This window comes from Piliocolobus tephrosceles, chromosome 11, assembly GCF_002776525.5.
Source record: "Piliocolobus tephrosceles isolate RC106 chromosome 11, ASM277652v3, whole genome shotgun sequence".
NCBI classification, from domain to species: domain Eukaryota; kingdom Metazoa; phylum Chordata; class Mammalia; order Primates; family Cercopithecidae; genus Piliocolobus; species Piliocolobus tephrosceles.
Window position 1 is genome coordinate 82,107,518 of NC_045444.1, and position 20,662 is coordinate 82,128,179.

A 20,662-nucleotide genomic window follows, 5' to 3' on the forward strand; every position below is an offset into this window, starting at 1 on the left:
CCCTCCAAAAAATCAATGAATCCAGGAGTTGGTTTTTTGAAAAGATCAACAAAATTGACAGACCGCTAGCAAGGCTAATAAAGAAGAAAAGAGAGAGGAATCAAATAGACGCAATAAAAAATGATAAAGGGGATATCACCACCGACCCCACAGAAATACAAACTACCATCAGAGAATACTATAAACACCTCTACGCAAATCAACTAGAAAATCTAGAAGAAATGGATAATTTCCTGGACACGTACACTCTTCCAAGACTAAACCAGGAAGAAGTTGAATCCCTGAATAGACCAATAGCAGCCTCTGAAATTGAGGCAACAATTAATAGCCTACCCACCAAAAAAAGCCCAGGACCAGATGGATTCACAGCTGAATTCTACCAGAGGTACAAGGAGGAGCTGGTACCATTCCTTCTGAAACTATTCCAATCAATAGAAAAAGAGGGAATCCTCCCTAACTCATTTTATGAGGCCAACATCATCCTGACACCAAAGCCTGGCAGAGACACAACAAAAAAAGAGAATTTTAGACCAATCTCCCTGATGAACATCGATGCAAAAATCCTCAATAAAATACTGGCAAACCGGATTCAGCAGCACATCAAAAAGCTTATCCACCATGATCAAGTGGGCTTCATCCCTGGGATGCAAGGCTGGTTCAACATTCGCAAATCAATCAACGTAATCCAGCATATAAACAGAACCACAGACAAGAACCACATGATTATCTCAATAGATGCAGAAAAGGCTTTTGACAAAATTCAACAGCCCTTCATGCTAAAAACGCTCAACAAATTCGGTATTGATGGAACGTACCTCAAAATAATAAGAGCTATTTATGACAAACCCACAGCTAATATCATACTGAATGGGCAAAAACTGGAAAAATTCCCTTTGAAAACTGGCACAAGACAGGGATGCCCTCTCTCACCACTCCTATTCAACACAGTGTTGGAAGTTCCGGCTAGGGCAATCAGGCAAGAGAAAGAAATCAAGGGTATTCAGTTAGGAAAAGAAGAAGTCAAATTGTCCCTGTTTGCAGATGACATGACTGTATACTTAGAAAACCCCATCGTCTCAGCCCAAAACCTTCTTAAGCTGATAAGCAACTTCAGCAAAGTCTCAGGATACAAAATTAATGTGCAAAAATCACAAGCATTCTTATACACCAGTAACAGAGAAGCAGAGAGCCAAATCAGGAATGAACTTCCATTCACAATTGCTTCAAAGAGAATAAAATACCTAGGAATCCAACTTACAAGGGATGTAAAGGACCTCTTCAAGGAGAACTACAAACCACTGCTCAGTGAAATCAAAGAGGACACAAACAAATGGAAGAACATACCATGCTCATGGATAGGAAGAATCAATATCGTGAAAATGGCCATACTGCCCAAGGTTATTTATAGATTCAATGCCATCCCCATCAAGCTACCAATGAGTTTCTTCACAGAATTGGAAAAAACTGCTTTAAAGTTTATATGGAACCAAAAAAGAGCCCGCATTGCCAAGACAATCCTAAGTCAAAGGGACAAAGCTGGAGGTGTCACGCTACCTGACTTCAAACTATACTACAAGGCTACAGTAACCAAAACAGCATGGTACTGGTACCAAAACAGAGATATAGACCAATGGAACAGAACAGAGTCCTCAGAAATAATACCACACATCTACAGCCATTTGATCTTTGACAAACCTGAGAGAAACAAGAAATGGGGAAAGGATGCCCTATTTAATAAATGGTGCTGGGAAAATTGGCTAGCCATAAGTAGAAAGCTGCAACTGGATCCTTTCCTTACTCCTTATACGAAGATTAATTCCAGATGGATTAGAGACTTAAATGTTAGACCTATTACCATAAAAACCCTAGAAGAAAATCTAGATAGTACCATTCAGGACATAGGCATGGGCAAGGACTTCATGTCTAAAACACCAAAAGCAATGGCAGCAAAAGCCAAAACTGACAAATAGGATCTAATTAAACGAAAGAGCTTCTGCACAGCAAAAGAAACTACCATCAGAGTGAACAGGCAACCTACAGAATGGGAGAAAATTTTTGCAATCTACTCATCTGACAAAGGGCTAATTTCCAGAATCTACAAAGAACTCAAACAAATATACAAGAAAAAAACAAACAACCCCATCAAAAAGTGGGGAAAGGATATGAACAGACATTTCTCAAAACAAGACATTCATACAGCCAACAGACACATGAAAAAATGCTCATCATCACTGGCCATCAGAGAAATGCAAATCAAAACCACAATGAGATACCATCTCACACCAGTTAGAATGGCAATCATTAAAAAAATCAGGAAACAACAGGTGTTGGAGAGGATGTGGAGAAATAGGAACACTTTTACACTGTTGGTGGGATTGTAAACTAGTTCAACCATTATGGAAAACAGTATGGCAATTCCTCAAGGATCTAGAACTAGATGTACCATATGACCCAGCCATCCCACTACTGGGTATATGCCCAAAGGATTATTAATTATTCTACTACAAAGACACATGCACACGTATGTTTATTGCGGCACTATTCACAATAGCAAAGACTTGGAATCAACCCAAATGTCCATCAGTGACAGACTGGATTAAGAAAATGTGGCACATATACACCATGGAATACTATGCAGCCATAAAAAAGGATGAGTTTGCGTCCTTTGTAGGGGCATGGATGCAGCTGGAAACCATCATTCTTAGCAAACTATCACAAGAAGAGAAAACCAAACACCGCATGTTCTCACTCATAGGTGGGAACTGAACAATGAGTTCACCTGGACTTGGGAAGGGGAACATCACACACTGGAGCCTATCATGGGGAGGGGGGAGGGGGGAGGGATTGCATTGGGGAGTTATACCTGATATAAATGATGAATTGATGGGTGCTGACGAGTTGATGGGTGCAGCACACCAACATGGCACAGGTATACATATGTAACAAACCTGCACGTTATGCATATGTACCCTAGAACTTAAAGTATAATAAAATAAAATAAAAAAAAAGAAAGAGCAAAGGGTTTGAATAGACATTTTCCAAAAATGACAAATAGACAATAAGCCCATAAAAAGATACTCAACATTATTGGTCATTAGGGAAATGCAAGTCGAAAATCACAGTGAGATACAACTTCATAACCACGAGGATGGCTACAAGCAGAAAGATAGACAATAACAAGTGTTGGAGAGTATGTGGAGCAACTGGAACCCTCATAAATTGTTAGGAATGTGAAATCTTATAGTCACTTTGGAAAATAGTGCAAATGTTCCTCAAAAAGTTAGAATTATCATATAACCTAGCAATTTCACTCCTAGGCATACAGTCAAGAGAACTTAAAAATGTATTTATGCAAAATAAATTGTTCATAGCAAAAACAGCCAAAAAGTGGAAACAACCCAAATGTCCATCACCTGATGACTGGATAAATAAAATGTCTTATATCCATACAATGAAGTATCATTTGGCCATGAGAAGATATGACATATTGATACATGCTATAATATGAATGAACTTTGAAAACGTTATGCTTCCTGTAAGAAGCCAGGCATAAATGACCATATATGAATACATATATGAACTTTGAAAACATTATGCTTCCTGTAAGAAGCCAGGCAAAATGACCATTTCATACTGAGATGAAATGTCCAGAGTAGGGAAATTCACAGGGACAAAAAATATTATTAGTATAGTTACCAGGCACCTTTGGGTGGAAGAATGGGAAATGACTGCTAACAGGTACAGAGTTTCTTTCTAGGGAACATTAAGTCATTCTTGTGTTGCTATAAAGAAATATCTGAGACCAGGTAATTTACAAAGAAAAGAGGTTTAATTGGCTCATAATTCTACAGGCTGCACCAGCATGGTTCTAGTATCTGATTCCAGTGAAGTCCTCAGGAACATTATAATTACGGCAGAAGGTGAAGGGGGAGCAGTCATGTCACATGGCCGGAGCGAGTGGACGAGAGCAAGGAGGAAGGTGCCACACACTTTTAAACAACCAGATCTTGTGTGAACTCAGAGCAAGAACTCACTTATTATCATGAGGACAGAACCAAGCTATTCATGAGTCATCTGCCCCCATGACCAAAACACCTCCTACCAGGCCACACCTCCAACACTGGGGATGACGTTTCAATATGGGATTTGGAGGAGACAAGCATCCACACTATATTGCATGGTGAAAATGAAAATGTTCTGGAATTAGTGGTGATGGCTGCACAACCTTACAAGTATATTATCAGCTACTGAATTGTACACATTAAAGTAGTGAATTTTATGGTAAATGAATTATTTCTCAATAAAAAGGAATGGCAATACATTGGGTATCCCTGGAAGCAGAGCTAAAATTTCATGCTTTCCTACATGAAATTTCAAAAGAGAACAAAAAAGTCCCAAGGTTTTCAACTTGGCCTCATAATGGTTCACAACAGGAAGAGTAGCAGATTTGGAAGAAAGAGAATAAGCATTGCTAGGGACATGCTGAGATTCATGACATTCAATTAAAGATATTCAGTGTTACATTGGGTCTGAGCAAAGACATGTTGAGGAATACCTAAAAGCACAGGCAAGAAAGGCAAAGATTAACAAACAGGATAACATCAAGCTAAAAAGCTTTGCATAGCAAAGGAAACTATCTAGACAGAGTAAAGAGACAACCTATAGAATGAGAAAAAATGTCTGCGAACTATTCATTGTACAAAGGATTAATAACCAGAATACATAGAGAACTCAGAAAACTCAACAGCAAAAATCCAAATAATCTCACTAAAAATGGGCAAATTGATCTAAATAAACATTTCCCAAAATAAAACGTACAAATAGCCAACAGGTATACGAAGAATGCCCAACATTCCTATTCATCGAGGAAATGCAAATCAAAAGCACACCGAGATATCATCTCACTCCAGTTAAAATGGCTACTATCAAAAGTACAAAAAATAATAGATGCTGGCAAGGATGCAGAGAAAGAACTCTTTCCTTCCTTCCTCCCTCCGTCCATCCATCCCTCCCTCCCTCCCTTTCTCTCTCTCTCTCTCTCTTTTCTTCTTGAGCCAGAGTCTCGCTTAGTCACCCAGGCTTGAGTGCAGTGGTGTGATCTTGGCTCGCTGCAAGCTCCGCCTCCCAGGTTCAAGTGATTCTTCCACCTCAGCCTCCCAAGTAGCTGGGATTACAAGTGTGCGCCAACACACCCTGCTAATTTTTGTATTTTTAGTAGAGATAGGGTTTCACCATGTTGATTGGTGGTTTCAAACTCCTGACCTCAAGTGATCCACCCACCTCAGCCTCCCAAAGTGCTGCGATTGTAGGTGTGAGCCACCATTCTTGGCAAAAAGGGGAACTTTCATACACTGTTGGGAACACAAATTTGTGCGACCACTATAGATAACACTATGGAGGTTCTCAAAAAACTAAAATTACAACTACCATGTAATTCAGCAATTATACCCCAAAGAAAGGAAATCAATAAATCAAAGAGATAGCTGCACTCCCATGTTTATTGCAGCACTATTCACAATAGCCAAAATACAGAATCAACCTGGGCCCATCAGTGGGTGAATAGATAAAGAAAATATAGTGTGTGTATGTCTGTTTGTGTATAGTACATAAAATGTAAATAAAATACAAAATGTATATAAAATATAGTATATAAAATGTAGTTTATATATACAATGAAATATTATTCAGTCATAAAAATTAATATAATTTTGTCATTTGCAGCAACATGGATGAGCCTGTAGGATATCGTGTTAATTGAAATAAGTCAGGTACATAAAGATAAATATCACATGCTCTTATTCATATGTGGAAGCTAAAAAAAAAGTTGATGTCATGGAGGTTGTAAGTAGAATGGTGGTTAAGAGAAAGTAGGAGGGGCAGGGATGGGATGGAGGATAAAGAGAGGTTGGTTACTAGGCACAAAAATACAGTTGATAGAAGGAATAAGTTCTGGTGTTTGATAGCAATGTAATGTGACTACAGTTAACAAGGATTTATAGTATATTCCAAAATAGCTAGAAGAGAAGATTTGGAATGCTCCCAACACAAAGAAATGATAAATGTTTGAGGTGATGGATATGCTAATTACCCTAATTGAATCATTACGCATTGTATGAATGCATCAAAATATTCCATTAATATATGTGCCCTATATATATGTGCAATTATGTATCAATTTTAAAAATTGGTAAGACAGGCCTAAAGCTCAGAATACAAAATCTTGAGGCAGATGAAATCACGAAATTGTTAAGAGAATATAAAGAAGAGAGATAACAACAAAGATCTGGGGAACCCTCCTTGTAGGGAATAATAATAAGTAAAGCCAGAAAAAGATAAATGGAAGAAGAACTAGACAAACACAGCAGCACAGAAAAGCGGGTTTCCAGAAGTCTGGGTGATAAACCACACACTGTGAGTAAAAGTGGAAGATGAGGATGACAAAAAGGCATTTGGGTTTGGGGTAGAAGTCATAATTAATCATTTGCTAATTGTTTCTTTTCTGTGAGCTGATGTTCTGCCTTTTGGTCATGATAAACACTTTCTGGCTCACTACTTAAAATATGGTCAGAGAGTTCTTCCCTGAGAATCAATCAGGAAGCATCAAGAGATACAGCTAATCAATCTGCATTTCTCAGCAAAAAATAATTCAATAAAGGTTTGTACTCTACTCTGTAATTTGACACCCATTGAACTAAAATTTACAGTGGTAATGTATTCCTAGGGTAGAACCCAGAAGTTACAGATCAAGATAATTTATTTGTATCCTGTCCTTAAGAGGTCACTTTCTTCTCTGTAATTAATTATGGTTTTCATTTTATCGCCTCTTAACTCTGTTTTTACAGTAACTAAATACTAATATAAAATAGAAGGCTAAAGTTTTTTCAAGTAATATCAGACAAAGAATTTTATTCTAACACATTGGAGAAGAAAGCAAGATAATGGAAATATTTTATCTCAAATTATGAAGATATCTTTCTAAGTAACTTCTAAAAATCATGAAGCTATGCTAGCAGTTTTATGTTCTCTGCTGTCTTAAATTTGACCTAATTTTAATGTCCTATTTACAATAACTTAATGACCCATGAGAGAAAGAATTTTCCTAAGTTGTTTCAAAGCATACCATCTGGTTGCCAGATTATGAATTATCATATGTGGCTATTCCATTATGAAAAGCCAATCCACAGAGATATTCAATTATCATTTGATAGGTCTGCCTTCCAGTGACATTTTAAAATTCATTTAAATGATATACTTTCCCCACTTAATCATTATTTAAACTCTTCTGCTTTCCTCATCCAAAAAAATAATGAAAGGAGGTAAAGAGCCTAGCACGTATTAACAGTAGATGACAAATAAATATCTGGTGAATAATGAGTAGGTAACCATTCTCTCAAGGTATTCAGCACCCCTCTCAAAGGATAGGTACAAACCAGACATTTAGAAAAAAGTAACCATTTGTCATGAACATTTTAGTTTCTGCACAATCTATGCTGCGTAGAACATCTGGACAAATATTACAGACTAAGATAATTAAAGATATTATATTTAAATCATGTAGAAATGATTTAAAACATATTAAAATTGGATCTTCTAAAAGCAGTTAAAATGCAGTAGTCCATCATCATATTTTTAAACTTATGCTTTCCTACATGAAATTTCAAACCTTTACATTTTAAGTAGAGTCTCTTTGGCAGATTCCATGTGTCTCATGATAATGTTCTGAAAACTTGACAGCTCTAATGCATCCTGGCGATTGTGAAATTCTTTGATATCAACTAAACGTAATTTTCTGCAAGAGATAAAATAAACAGTAATTTAACAATGACCTTTTTTGGTATTTAATATTTTATTAATTGGTCCCTTCTTTAAAATATCATATTCCTAGGTTTAATCATTAAAAAATTGGGTTCCATATAATTAAATGTTAAAGAACACGAGATATTCTAATTTTAAAAATAATTCATATAATTAAATTCAATAGGAACACAACAAAATATGTAACTTCACTGTGAAGTAGAAGAAAGTTGCAATAACTGGGATATGAAGAATAGTTAAAACTGGTTTTGCTTTTAAACCGTAATAATTTAAACAGGAAAAGAGGGAGGGCTCAATGCTTCTAGGATCCACTGCTCTGAAAAAAATTTGCAGCCTCTCTGAAAAGAAAGTGGCCCTCATTTCAGGTAGCCATGGGGTGAAGGAGTCTCACATCTAATCAAGAACCTTTCGAGCCTGTCTGATTTTTTAAAGAACACAGGGATTATGGGAGTCAACAACTTTCAGTACAAACCCTCTTTTGACTACAATGTTATAGATCTTTGTTATACACATGGTTTACTCATCTAAGTATTTTCTCTGTCAGGTTAACAAAAATGAAAGATAATATTAGCATTAGTGTCATCGTGTTCTTAAAAAAATCACATTTAATGTTTCCTTAACGACCAATGTAAAATACTGGTTAGTAAACAAAACACATTTCAAATCCATTTCCTTACATTTCTTCCACAAGCTAAAATTCATCTGAGTTATAATGTACTCCATACATGACATTGATAACAATTAGGCACAAAGTAGGTATAACCATTGCTAGAGAACCAATGTGTTATTCTGCATAACTGAGCAATGTGATGTTTTAAATAAAATATGTCTAAAATATAGCATAATAGTACATCGTAAACATAATCTGATCTCTTTAGCTTCCTAGTTAATGCTTTCAACATTATTTTACATTTTAAAATTGCAGCTGTAATCAGGATGCAGATGCCTGTGGTGTGAGATAGCACTGAATAAGTAGTAGTTGCAAGGGCACAAGCTCTGGAATTCACCTTGCCTTTGAGCCACCACACCAATTTTCCTTAGTTTCTTCATATTCGATTTGAAATAGAATTTGAGGCACAGAATACCATCTTTGATGTTTTGAGATTGAAAGGTTTTACACAGTACAATAACTTTCCCATGAAATCTCTACAAATAACATTGCCCATTTGGTCAATAGGATGAACTGTTAAGAAAACAGGAAAAATACTACCAGACACTGTTCTTGCATTCTGAGGATGGTCCCTACAATAACCCAGCAGTAGAACAATAGTTTAAATCATTGGTTTAAGACAATAGAAAGGATCAGGAAAAAAGATATTACTCACTATGTGTTAGCTTCAATTTGGTTAGCAAAAGGAAATGCAAGTCTCTTTAAAAGTTTCATGATGATGAGTCTTCTAATCACCAAAATAACTTCTTGATTTCAATTTTATATTAGTAGAACCAAATAGCTTCAAATCACCCAGACCATGAAACTCAGGATTGCCTCTGAACTCTTCCTATAAATCTTCCCATATCCAATCAGAAGTGAATTTCTGCAGACCCATCTGTCAGTCACATATCCCTCCTACCCTCACAACTGTCACTTAATGCTCACCCCAAGCTGAAACCCACCCTGACCCGTGGCTCTGTCACTGATTTTCAGGCAGGAGGAATTTCAATAGTCCTGGCCCAATACTCTGGACTCAGCATCAAGTCAGTCTCTACCTTTGTTCTCTGGTTCTCAAAACTAATCTTCTCTTTTCTTACCAAGACCAAGTTTCCCACAGAAATCTCACTCGAACTGTCTACATTTCTTGGTTGTCCCATAAAATTTTCCCTTTCTTAGGAACATGTTTTGCTTTTGCCAGTTCTCCTTTTTTGTAACTTTCAAAGTAGCATACTACAGGCAGTGTCCTGCACTTTCTTTTTTCACTTAATTATCTTCTCCTGGAGACTTTTTCATATTAACACATCGAGATTTTTCTCACTCATATTTTATAACTACATAATATTCCATTGTGTATAGTATAACTTATTTAACTAGGCTATCAATGGATGCTGGCTTGTTTCCAGTCTCTTATAAACAAATGCCACCATAAATAGCATTATAACTATATAACTTCCTGCATTCTCGGGTACATCTGTACAATACTTATCCAAAAGTGAAATTGCTGGATTCAAGTGTTACGTGTAATTTGTAATTTTGATAGGTATGGCTGGGATTCCCTCAAAACGGAGCCCATTTGTTCAAGCCTTACTAACAAAATGGGCTATCATATTTTGTAATTTGTGGGGAAAATGGTTTCTCAGTATAGTTTTAATTTCAATCTCTTTACATGTCTTGTATTATGAGTTAGGTTAAGCATCTTTTTAACATGTTTAAAAATTATTTCATTTGTATCCTGTGTGCTGTATGGTAAATCGATTATAGTGTTCTGATCTAGTAATTATTTTCCTAGATTCATCTTTGTCAAATAATAAATTTTTAAAAGCCATTTCATCTTTTAAAATGAGCTTAACTTTCTTAGACATCTGCTTTTACATTCAACTATGATGATTTATATTACACTGTAATTTCTACATTCTCTTGTGATCTTCATATATGCACCATTTTACAAGCAAAAATATGTGTTGTGTAGGGTATGACTGCATTTCAAAGCCTATCTGTGACATTAAGTGGGTTCTATAAGTGTAAATACCAATAACATGAATTTCAACATCTTTTCTAGAGAGCATCTTAACAGGTTTCCAAACTCATGTGTTTTAGAGTCACTCAGACAAGTTTTTGCATTAACATTCCCCAACCCACTGCCACACATAGAGATGTCATATATTTTTAAGGTCTGCTGAGATTCAGGGTAAATGACGGCCACCGGAAGCATGCCCTTCATATCAATGCTGCCTACTACTGCCCTTGTTGGCTGTCCCCCTACTCTTAATACTCACATACAGAATAAAAACAACCTAGGCTTTCAAAGGCAACATAGGAGCTTGTGGAGCTTTCTTTTTACCCACAGACTGCAAGGCTTCTTTCCCATTTGTCTTTATCATGGATGCCTTGAAGTTTGCTTCAGTTGCTGCTAACATCTCTGTCACCACAACCTGGAGCCTAATTTTGGACACATACACTTTTTATTGTTTTTTAAATTTCAGCTTTGTTACTTTTTCTTCCCCCTTTTCATTTTCTTATCTCTTGCCTCCTGAAATCATCTAACAGACTAAGTCTAGCATTTTATGGACAATAGTAGGTCATGGAGTCGCATCCTTCAGTGTCCAGCTCAGCGTGTTCTGAAAATGAATATAAAAGAAAACAATAACTTGTGGTGGTGTTTTGAAAATGAAATGTACTAATGTATGGAAACATAATTTGTGAAAGTGATATACATGACCTCATGACTGCATGCAAAATTAGATCATGGGCGTTGTCAGCTGAGAAGAGGTATTTGAGCTCCAGTATTCAAAAGAAAAGAAATGAAAAAAAATGGGGCAATGAAGTAGCCTCTACCTACTTAGTATAAGTCAAATTAAACAGACAAAGAAATCCATACTGTACAATGGAAAGATGGAAGAATGTATTTCCTAGAAGTATGTATTCTGAAAGCTAAAGCCAGTTTTAAGGATCCTAGCCCATTCTCTGAAGTCACCAGAGGCCCCTGAAGTATGTAGAAGGTCAGAATACGTGTTAGAAACCCTGTATAATCCCATTACATTCTGCAGACCTGGGTTCATTCAGCAAAGTAAGCCAAGTCTGTAAGTTCAGAGAGTTCCACAGTGTGCAACTGAAAATGAAGAGGGGAGGGAAAAATAAACTCAAATAATTGACCCAGATGGAGGACGCAGAGCTTCCTAGAAAGGCACTGAAGTGAAACTTCATGCCCAAGTTTTCCTCCCAAAAGGGAATCAGTCAAAATTTATAAAGAAATTCTGCTATAAAGAGGAAATGAGAGGGAACTCTGTAAACCGAAAATCTACATAAAAAATACAAACTCTTACTGAAATATATACACAAGACTGAATATTGAAAGATACATAGGATATGAGCAAAAGTGCTTTTTTTTTTTTTTTTTTTTTTTTTTTTGAGTGGGAGTCTCACTGTGTCACCCAAGCTGGAGTGCAATGGCGTGATCTCAGTGATCTCGGCTCACTGCAACCTCTGCCTTCCAGTTCAAGCAATTCTCCTGCCTCAGCCTCCCAAGTAGCTGGGATTACAGGCACCTGCCACCACATCTAGCTAATTTTTGTATTTCTAGTAGAGATGAGGTTTCACCATCTTGGAAAGACTGGTCTTGAACTCCTGACCTTGTGATCCACCCGCCTCAGCTTCCCAAAGTGCTAGGAGTACAGGCGTGGGCCACAATACCCAGCCTCAAAGTGCTTCTTAATTTAATGACACATCTATTTTCGAAAATTAATATAAAAACTTAATATATTCCAATCAAAACATCAATTTTTCTCTTTCCATCTTTCTTTTGAATTAAATAAAATAGGCTAAAACTTAATAAGGAAAAGTAAATGTTTACAAAATAGCCAAGAAGAGTATAAAAAATAGAGTTGGGATTACTCTCACCAAATATAAGCACATACCACAGAGTCACCCTAATCAAATTAATACTGTACTTGTACAGAAAGAGATTCAAAGATTACAGGAAAAAAAAATAGAGAATCCAGAAAGACATTCTGATTACTATAAATTCTGTAGATTTCTATAGATTGAAGAGTTAATCCATGACAAAGGTGATAGTTCGTTCCATCAAGGGGGAAAAGGTAGATTGTTTAAGAAATGATGCTGGTACAACTGGCTATCTGGAAGAAAATAAAAATGAATTTCATTCTACATCATAGGTAAAAATAACCTTCAGTGGTCAAAAAACTAAAATGCTAAAAAAAAAAAAAAAAAAATTTACTAGGTAGCCAGGAAGATCTCATACACAACTTACTAAATAAGGAGACCTTCTTAACCAAGACTAGGAGAATTCAGAAGAAAACAGAGACATATTTAACAGTATAAAAAATTTTTAATTTCAGAGTGTCAAAGGAAACTATAAACAAAGTCAACGGACAAATTATAAACCTGAGTTTTAGCAGTTGTTTGATTTGTTTCAGGTACTAGACACAGAACTAAAACCTCTATTATTCTAAGAGGTTATCAAATTGATAAGAAAAGACGAAGAACCAACAAAACATTGACAAAGATATAAGTAGAGAATTCACAATCATATTCAAATAACTAACAAATACATAAAAAGATGTTCAAATTCCCTAGTAGTCTAGCAAAGGAAAATGGAAGTAATGATGATATAGCATTTTATATTGATTGACAAATAGTGTAATACACATAGTTAGAATTTTAGGGAAAGAAGTTCTCATTTACTGTTAGTAAAAATGTAAAGTATCAAACATTTCTGGAAAAAAAGTCCGACAAAATATACTAAAATAAAAACATAAATATGCTATGATCTAGATACCCACTTTTGTGACTCTATCCCATGTAAACAGAGGGATCAGTGAATAGTAACACATGTACAAGGTTATTTCCTGACGCATTATTCATAGTATCAGAAACTGAAGCAAAATGAATGTCCTTGGAATTCAAAGTAATTCAAGATAACACAGAAAAGGAATTCAGAATTCTATAAGATAAATTTAACAAAGAGATCGAAATAATTAAAACAAATAAAGCAGAAATTCTAGAGTTGAAAAACACAACTGACATGCCAAAGAATGCATCAGAGTCCATTGAGAGCAGAATTGGGTTAATGGGTACAAGAAAACATATAGTTAGAATGAATGAGACCTAGTATTTGATAGCACAACAGGAGGACTATAGTCAATAATATTTTAATTGTACATTTAAAAATAACTAAATGAGTATAACTGGATTGTTTGTAACACAAAGGAAAAATGCTTGAGGGGATGGACACCAAACTTTCCATAGTGTGATTATTCCTCATTGCATGCCTCTCCCAAAATATCTCATGTACCCCATAAATATATACATCTACTATGTACACAAAACATTAAAAATTTTAACATTTTAGAAAAGCAATGTTCACTTTTTGCTCTATATACTATGTTGTTTATTTAAAACCATGTTTGAATACTTACGTTTAAATGGTAATGTTTTACTTTGCAGTTAAAATAGTAAAAGAAATAATTAAGATATAGTAAAACAACTTCCCTCTATATTTTAAAAACCTCCTTAAGGCCACATATACTCACTTAAAATTGCTGTGCCACAAATCTAGTACAGCCAGCATTGTGGGGTTCATTGCATTTAAGTGATCCCTAATATAACTGCTTGCAGCTAAAAAAGACTTCCTCCAAGGTTTTGGCAGAATTTCCATTCTGAAAACGAAGAAAATATTCAGTTACATTCTTTCAAAGTCAAAAAAAAGTATTTTTATAGTAACTGTATATTTTGGGTAATAATGGTTTAATTTTAATAAAATATGTGCTGTATTTCTCATGATAATAACAAAACAAGCAATTATGTTTTAAAATATATAAAGATCATAGGTTTTATGGTTTAGTGCAGTTTCATTATAAAAATTAATGATTCTGAAATTAGATTTAAATCTTTAATACAAAAGGTAACTAATTTTTATCCCCAAATACTTGATCTTATTGAATCCACAAATAATTTACAATGAACAAATGAAAACAGCAGCCAGCTATCTCTCATAAACATCTTCAAATATTCTTTACTAATTTCAGGACATACATTAAAATTTTCCATTTATTTTTAAAATTCCTCCTTTATTTTTATTTTTAAAACATTTTAAGGATATAGTCCAACCTTCCTATAGAAATCCCCTTGAACTTTACCCTCTGTTAATATGTAAACATCATTTATAAATCACAAACACTAATGTTCTTATTTGAAGACACATTTACAGTTAACCCTTGAATAACACAGGTTTGAACTGTGCACATTCACTTACATGTGGATTTTCTTCCACTTCTACCACCCGCTCCCCCTACAGCAAGACCAATCTCCCTCTCCCTTCCCCTCCTGCTGCTCCCCGTCCTTCTCCCCCTCCTTCTTCCCCTCCTCCTCCTCCTCCTCTATCACTACCACCATGGAAAGATTACAAGGATGAAGACCTTTAAGATGATCCACTTCTACTTTATGAATAGTAAATATATTTTCTCTTTCTTATGATTTTCTTAATAAAATTTTCTTTTCTCTAGCTTATTTTATTGTAAGAATTAAGTATATAATACATATAACACATAAAATATGTGTTAATTGGCTGTTTATGTTTATCAGGAAGGCTTCCAGTGAACAGTAGGGTATTAATAGTTAAGCTTTGGGGAAGTCAAAACTTACATGTGGTATAGGGGCTCAGTGGCCCTTACCCCCGTGTTAAAAATCAACGGTATTCTGTAACTCTTAAGACTTTCATAATCATCTTTTATATATTGAAATGTGCCATCTTCATCTTTCAGAATATATTTAAACATTTATATTTTATGTGTATATAGTAAGTTGAATTCAATTTTTCATGTGTGACTGTATCGCCTTTGCAATTATGAAGGATGATTTTTGTCTTTCCCAGGAGAAAAGTTGTTCTCCACAGAGGATATGGAAAAATGGGTACATAACTTTTTGTGTGTGTATGTGTGGAATGGGAAATAATTTGGGGCTTTTTAAAATTTTTTTATTTTATTTTATTTTATTTATTTTTTTTTTGAGATGGAATCTCACTCTGTCACCCAGGCTGGAGTGCAGTAGCACAATCTCAGCTCACTGCAACCTCCACTTCCTGGGTTCAAGCAATTCTTTGCCTCAGCCTCCTGAGTAGCTGGGATTACAAGCATGCGCCACCATGCCCAGCTAACTTCTGTATTTTCAGTAGAGACGGGGTTTCACCACGTTGGCCAGAACTGGTCTCAAACTCCTGACCTCGAGTGATCTGCTCTTCTCATCCTCCTAAAGTGCTGGAATTACAGGCGTGAGCCACTGCACTTACAGGTGTTTTTAAATGATATAAAAGAAAATAAAACTGAAGTAGTTATCTAATCATACAAGTTCCATCCTTCAAACTATTTAAGAGATTTATTCCTAAATGTTAATTATTATTAGAGAAAATATACAGCAAGGAGATATTCCCATTATGTGTTCTATATTTCCATCCATGTAACAAATTGAAATACATTCTATAAATATATATACTCTGCAATGTTCCCAATGTTCCCAAAAATCAAACTTTTATGCCCCTACCATATCTGAAGTCTATGCTAGTTGCTATGGGAATTAAAAAAACCTATATCATATCCTTTCCACCAAGTACTTATGTTTTAACCATCTTAGTTTCCATCTGTCTATGTGTAGTCATCTACCGATTGATCCATCAACTCATAAATGTAACATTAGGCTTAAATACATAAATAAACAAAGAGCATAAGAACAATTAGTTGTATAGAGGCTTACAATGAAGATACTGCAGGTTTGGTTCAAGACCACCCCCATAAGGCAAATATTACAATTACGTACATCTAACAAATTTTTGGTTTCTCAGTGCATATAAAACTTATGTTTATGCTATATTGTAGTCTATTAAGCAGGCAATGGCATTGTATCTTTAAAACAAAATGTAGGGCCAGGCACAGTGGCTCACACCTGTAATCCCAGCACTTTGGGAGGCCAAGGTGGGAGGATTTCTTGAGCCCAGGAGTTCGAGACCAGCCTGAGCAACATAGGGAGATTGCGTCTCTTAAAAAAAAAAAAAAAAAAAAAAAAATTAAATTAGCTGGGCATAGTGATATGCGCTCATGATCCCAACTACTTGGGAAACTGATGTGGGAGGATCACTTGGGCCTGGGGGGTTAAGGCTGCACTGAACTGTGATCATGCCACTGCACTCCAACCTGGGAAACAGAGAAACCATATCTCAAAAAAATTACAAATGAAAAAAATAAGCCAGGAGCGGTGGCTCACACCTGTAATCCCAGCACTGTGGGAGGCTGAGGCAGGTGAATCACTTGAGGTCAGGAGTTCAAGATAAGCCTGGCCAACATGGTTAAACCCAGTCTCTTCTAAAAATACAAAAATTAGCTGGGCGTGGTGGTGCACACCAATAATACCAGCTACTCAGAAGACTGAGGCAGGAGAATCGCTTGAACCCCAGAGGCAGAGGTTGCAGTGAGCCAAGATCACACCACTGTACTCCAGCCTGGGCAACAGAGTGAGACCCTGTCTTGAAAAAAAAAATGTATACACCTTAATTTTAAAATACTTTATTGCCACAAAATACTAACAATCATCTGTCTTTTGCGAGTCATAATCCTTTTGCTGGTGGAGGGTCTTAATGGCTTCTAACTAACCAAGCTGTGACAATTTTTAAAAAGTAAGACAGCAACGACATCTGCCACATAATCAATTGACTCTTCCCTTCATGAAAGATTTCTCTGTAGCATTCAATGGTATTCGATAGCATTGCACCCAACTAGAACTTCTTTCAAAACTGGAATCAATCCTCTCAAACTCCGATGCTGCCTTATCAAGTAAGCTTACATAATATTCTAAATCCTTTGTTGTCAGTTTAGTGTTCACAGCATCTTCACCAGGAGTAGAATCCATCTTAAGAAACCACTTTTTTTATTCATCCATAAGAAGCAACTCCTCATCTGTTCAAGTTTTATCATGAGATGGCAGCAATTCAGTCACATCTTCAGGCTCCACTTTTCATTCTTGTTCTCTGTCTTCCAACACATCTTTCCAACACATCTGCATACTTCCTCCACTGAAGTCTTGAGCCACTCAAAGTCATCCATAAGGGTTGAACTTCCTCCAAACTTCTGCTCACGTTGATATTTTTACCACCTTGTATGAATCACAAATGTTCTTTACGGCATCTACAACAGTGAATCTCTTTCATAAAGTTTTAAATTCTCTTTGCCAAGATCCCTCAGACAAATCACTATAGTAGATATAGCCTTTCAAAATTTTTTCTATAATTTCAACTTTTATTTTAGATTCAGGGGGTATAAGTGCAGGTTTGTTACATGGGCATACTGTGTGATGCTGAGGTTTGGGGAACAATTGATCCCAACACCCAGGTACCAGCACAGTCCCTGCTGTAGTTTGTATATACCCTCCAAACCTCATGTTGAAATGTAATCACCAATGTTGGAGGTGGGGCCTGTTGGGAGGTAACTGGGTCATGGGGACAGGTTTCACATGAATGGTTTAGCATCATCCTCTTGGCACTGTCCTCGCAACAGTGAGTTCTCACAAGATCTGGGTGTTTAAAAGTGTGTGGCATCTTCCCTCTCACTCTTTGTTGATCTTGCTCTCACCATGTGAGACGCCTGCTCCCACTTTGCCTTCTGCCATGATTGTAAGCTTCCCAAGGCCTCCCCAGATGTCAAGCAGGTGCCAGCACCATACTTCCTGTAAAACCTGAACTGTGAGCCAATTAAACCTCTTTTCTTTATAAATCACCCAGTCTCAGATATCTCTTTATAGCAACACAAGAACGGCCTAACGCAGAACCCAACAGTTAATTTTTCAACCCTTGCTCCGTTATGGAGATAGCTTCTTTTCTTAAACCTCATGAAGCAACCTCTGTTACCTTCAAACATTTCTTCTGCAGCTTCCTTACCTCTCTCAGCCTTCACAGAACTGAAGAGAGTTAGGGCTTTGCTCTGGATTAGGCTCTGACTTAAGGAAATGTCATGGCTGGTTTGATCTTCTTCCAGACCATTTCCTCCATATGAGCAATAAGGCTGTTTCACTTTCTTGTCGGTCATGTGTTCACTGGAGTAGCACTTTTAATTTCCTTTGCATTCACAACCTGGCTAACTGGTACAAGAGGCATAGCTTTGGCCTATTTTGGCTTCCAACATGTCTTCCTCACTAAGCTTAATCATTTCTAGCTTTTGATTTAAAGTGACAGATGTGCGACTCAGAGGCCATCGTGGGTTACTTGGCTTAATTTCAATATTGTTCTGTCTCAGGGAATTAGGGAGGCCTTAGGAGAGGAAGAGAAATGGGGGAGTGACTGGTTGGTGGAGGAGTCAGAACACACACGACATTTATTGACATCGTTTGCCATCTTACATGGGTGCAGTTTGTAGCTTTCCAAGACAATTATATAATAGCAACATCAAAGATTACTGATCACAGATCACCATAACAGATATAATAATAATGGAAAAAGCTTAAAATATTGTAAGAATTACCAAAACTGACAGAGACACATAAAGTGAGCACAGGCTGTTAGAAAAATGATGCCAATAGACTTGTCTGACAAAGACCTTCAGCTCCAAAAAAACCTCACAAACCTCCTATTTGCAAAAAACACAGTAGCTGTGAAGTGCAATAAAGCAAAGTGCAATAAGATGAGGCATGCCTGTATATGAAATATATACATACACACATACATTTATTTATATATATAAATTATAAACATACATTCAAGAAAATATATAATCAGTGTATAAATATACAGAAATGGTCACATAATCAACATTCTTAGAGAAATCTGATCACTTACTCAGCACGATGGGCTGGAAGTTCATCTGTCTTCTTATCATCTTCTTTCTCTCGAGGATCTTTTAAAACGAAATCAACTAAAAGAAAATTTTAAAATTCTGATAGATAACCTTATATTAACTGTAGTATATTTCCAAGCAATTGCAATGCTAGTTCTATTAAAATTAACTGTTTAAATTATATTAAAGTTGCTTAATAATGAGCACTTATGAACAGAAGAAAAATTTTAAAATCTTACAAGAAAATGTGCCATGTCTGTGTCTTTGAGGATATATGTTCCCTTTCTTAACAGAATGTGTCCCTCCTCTTTCATTTGAAAGGAATACTTGCTCCTAATATTACATTTTCCTTTATAGCTATTCCATCAGAAATATTCTTGTTGAATTGAAGGTCAACAATACAGGGTAGTAGTAGTAGTAGTTCTATTTCACTGAGAAAAGGTACGTACAGTTGGCCCTCTGCATCTGCAGGTTCTGCACCCATGGATTCAACCAACCATGAATCAAAAATATTCAGAAAAAATAACAGACAACAATAAAAATTGACACAAAAATACACAGTGTAACAACGACTTACATAGCATGTACATTGTATGCGGTGGTATAAGAAATCTGGAGATGATTTAAAGCATACGGGAGGATGTACATAGGTTATATGCAAATACTATGCCATTTTATAACAGAGACTTGAGCATCTGCAGATTTTGGTATCTGCTGGGGAGGGGAGTGTCCTGGAACCAATCTCCTATGGATACCAAGGGACAACAGTATTGCTTTGTTCTCTTTTAAGCTGCAGAAGAGCATAAAACAGCCTTGTTACAAAATCAGTAAAGTCAGCTATCTCGCTTCTGTCTTCTACGGTCTTTAATTCACATTTAATTCTAATTCTTCTGCCTGTCTTTCAAGATGCTCTAATATGCAAATCGTATGTATTACCCCCTTCCCTACACTCCTTCAGAGACTCTCCTTTACCTTTAAGTGCTCTAAAAAGGCATATAAGGCCCTTCAGATTCTATCCCCTTCCCCAAATGCAGCCTATGCTTTGGCTTCAGAACTGCTTACAAGCCCCGAAGAGGCTCTCATGCACATCTGCTATCATTCACACCATTTCTTAGGCCAAGCATGTTCCCTGCTAGACTGTTGCTCATCCTTCAAGACTTAGTTTAGGCTCCTCCAGAGTCCTTCCTCCCAAGTCAGAGATGACCTCTTCTCCCTTACAGTGTATCTTCTGTTTCTCTCCTCTTTGGACTTACTACTTTGCTGTATTATTTAGTTATTTGTCTATCTCCTTCATTACACTATGAACTCTGAGGGCAGGGATTAGGCTCTTTATTTTTATATTACCAGGATACTCCATAGAAGTCAC

At 36.3% G+C, this 20,662-nt stretch overlaps 1 protein-coding gene across 1 annotated transcript in view; it reads right to left on the reverse strand.

Annotated features, from left to right (window-relative positions):
- The window catches only part of DNAH7 (dynein axonemal heavy chain 7), a 358,505-nt gene that overhangs the window by 298,484 nt on the left and 39,359 nt on the right, over positions 1 to 20,662 (reverse strand). The window contains exons 8-10 of the mRNA XM_023217897.2: positions 19,299 to 19,374; positions 14,017 to 14,142; positions 7,670 to 7,789 (exon numbers count right to left, since the gene is read on the reverse strand). Of these exons, the coding sequence (XP_023073665.1) occupies positions 7,670 to 7,789; positions 14,017 to 14,142; positions 19,299 to 19,374 (322 nt within the window). The remainder of the gene's footprint in view (positions 1 to 7,669; positions 7,790 to 14,016; positions 14,143 to 19,298; positions 19,375 to 20,662) is intronic.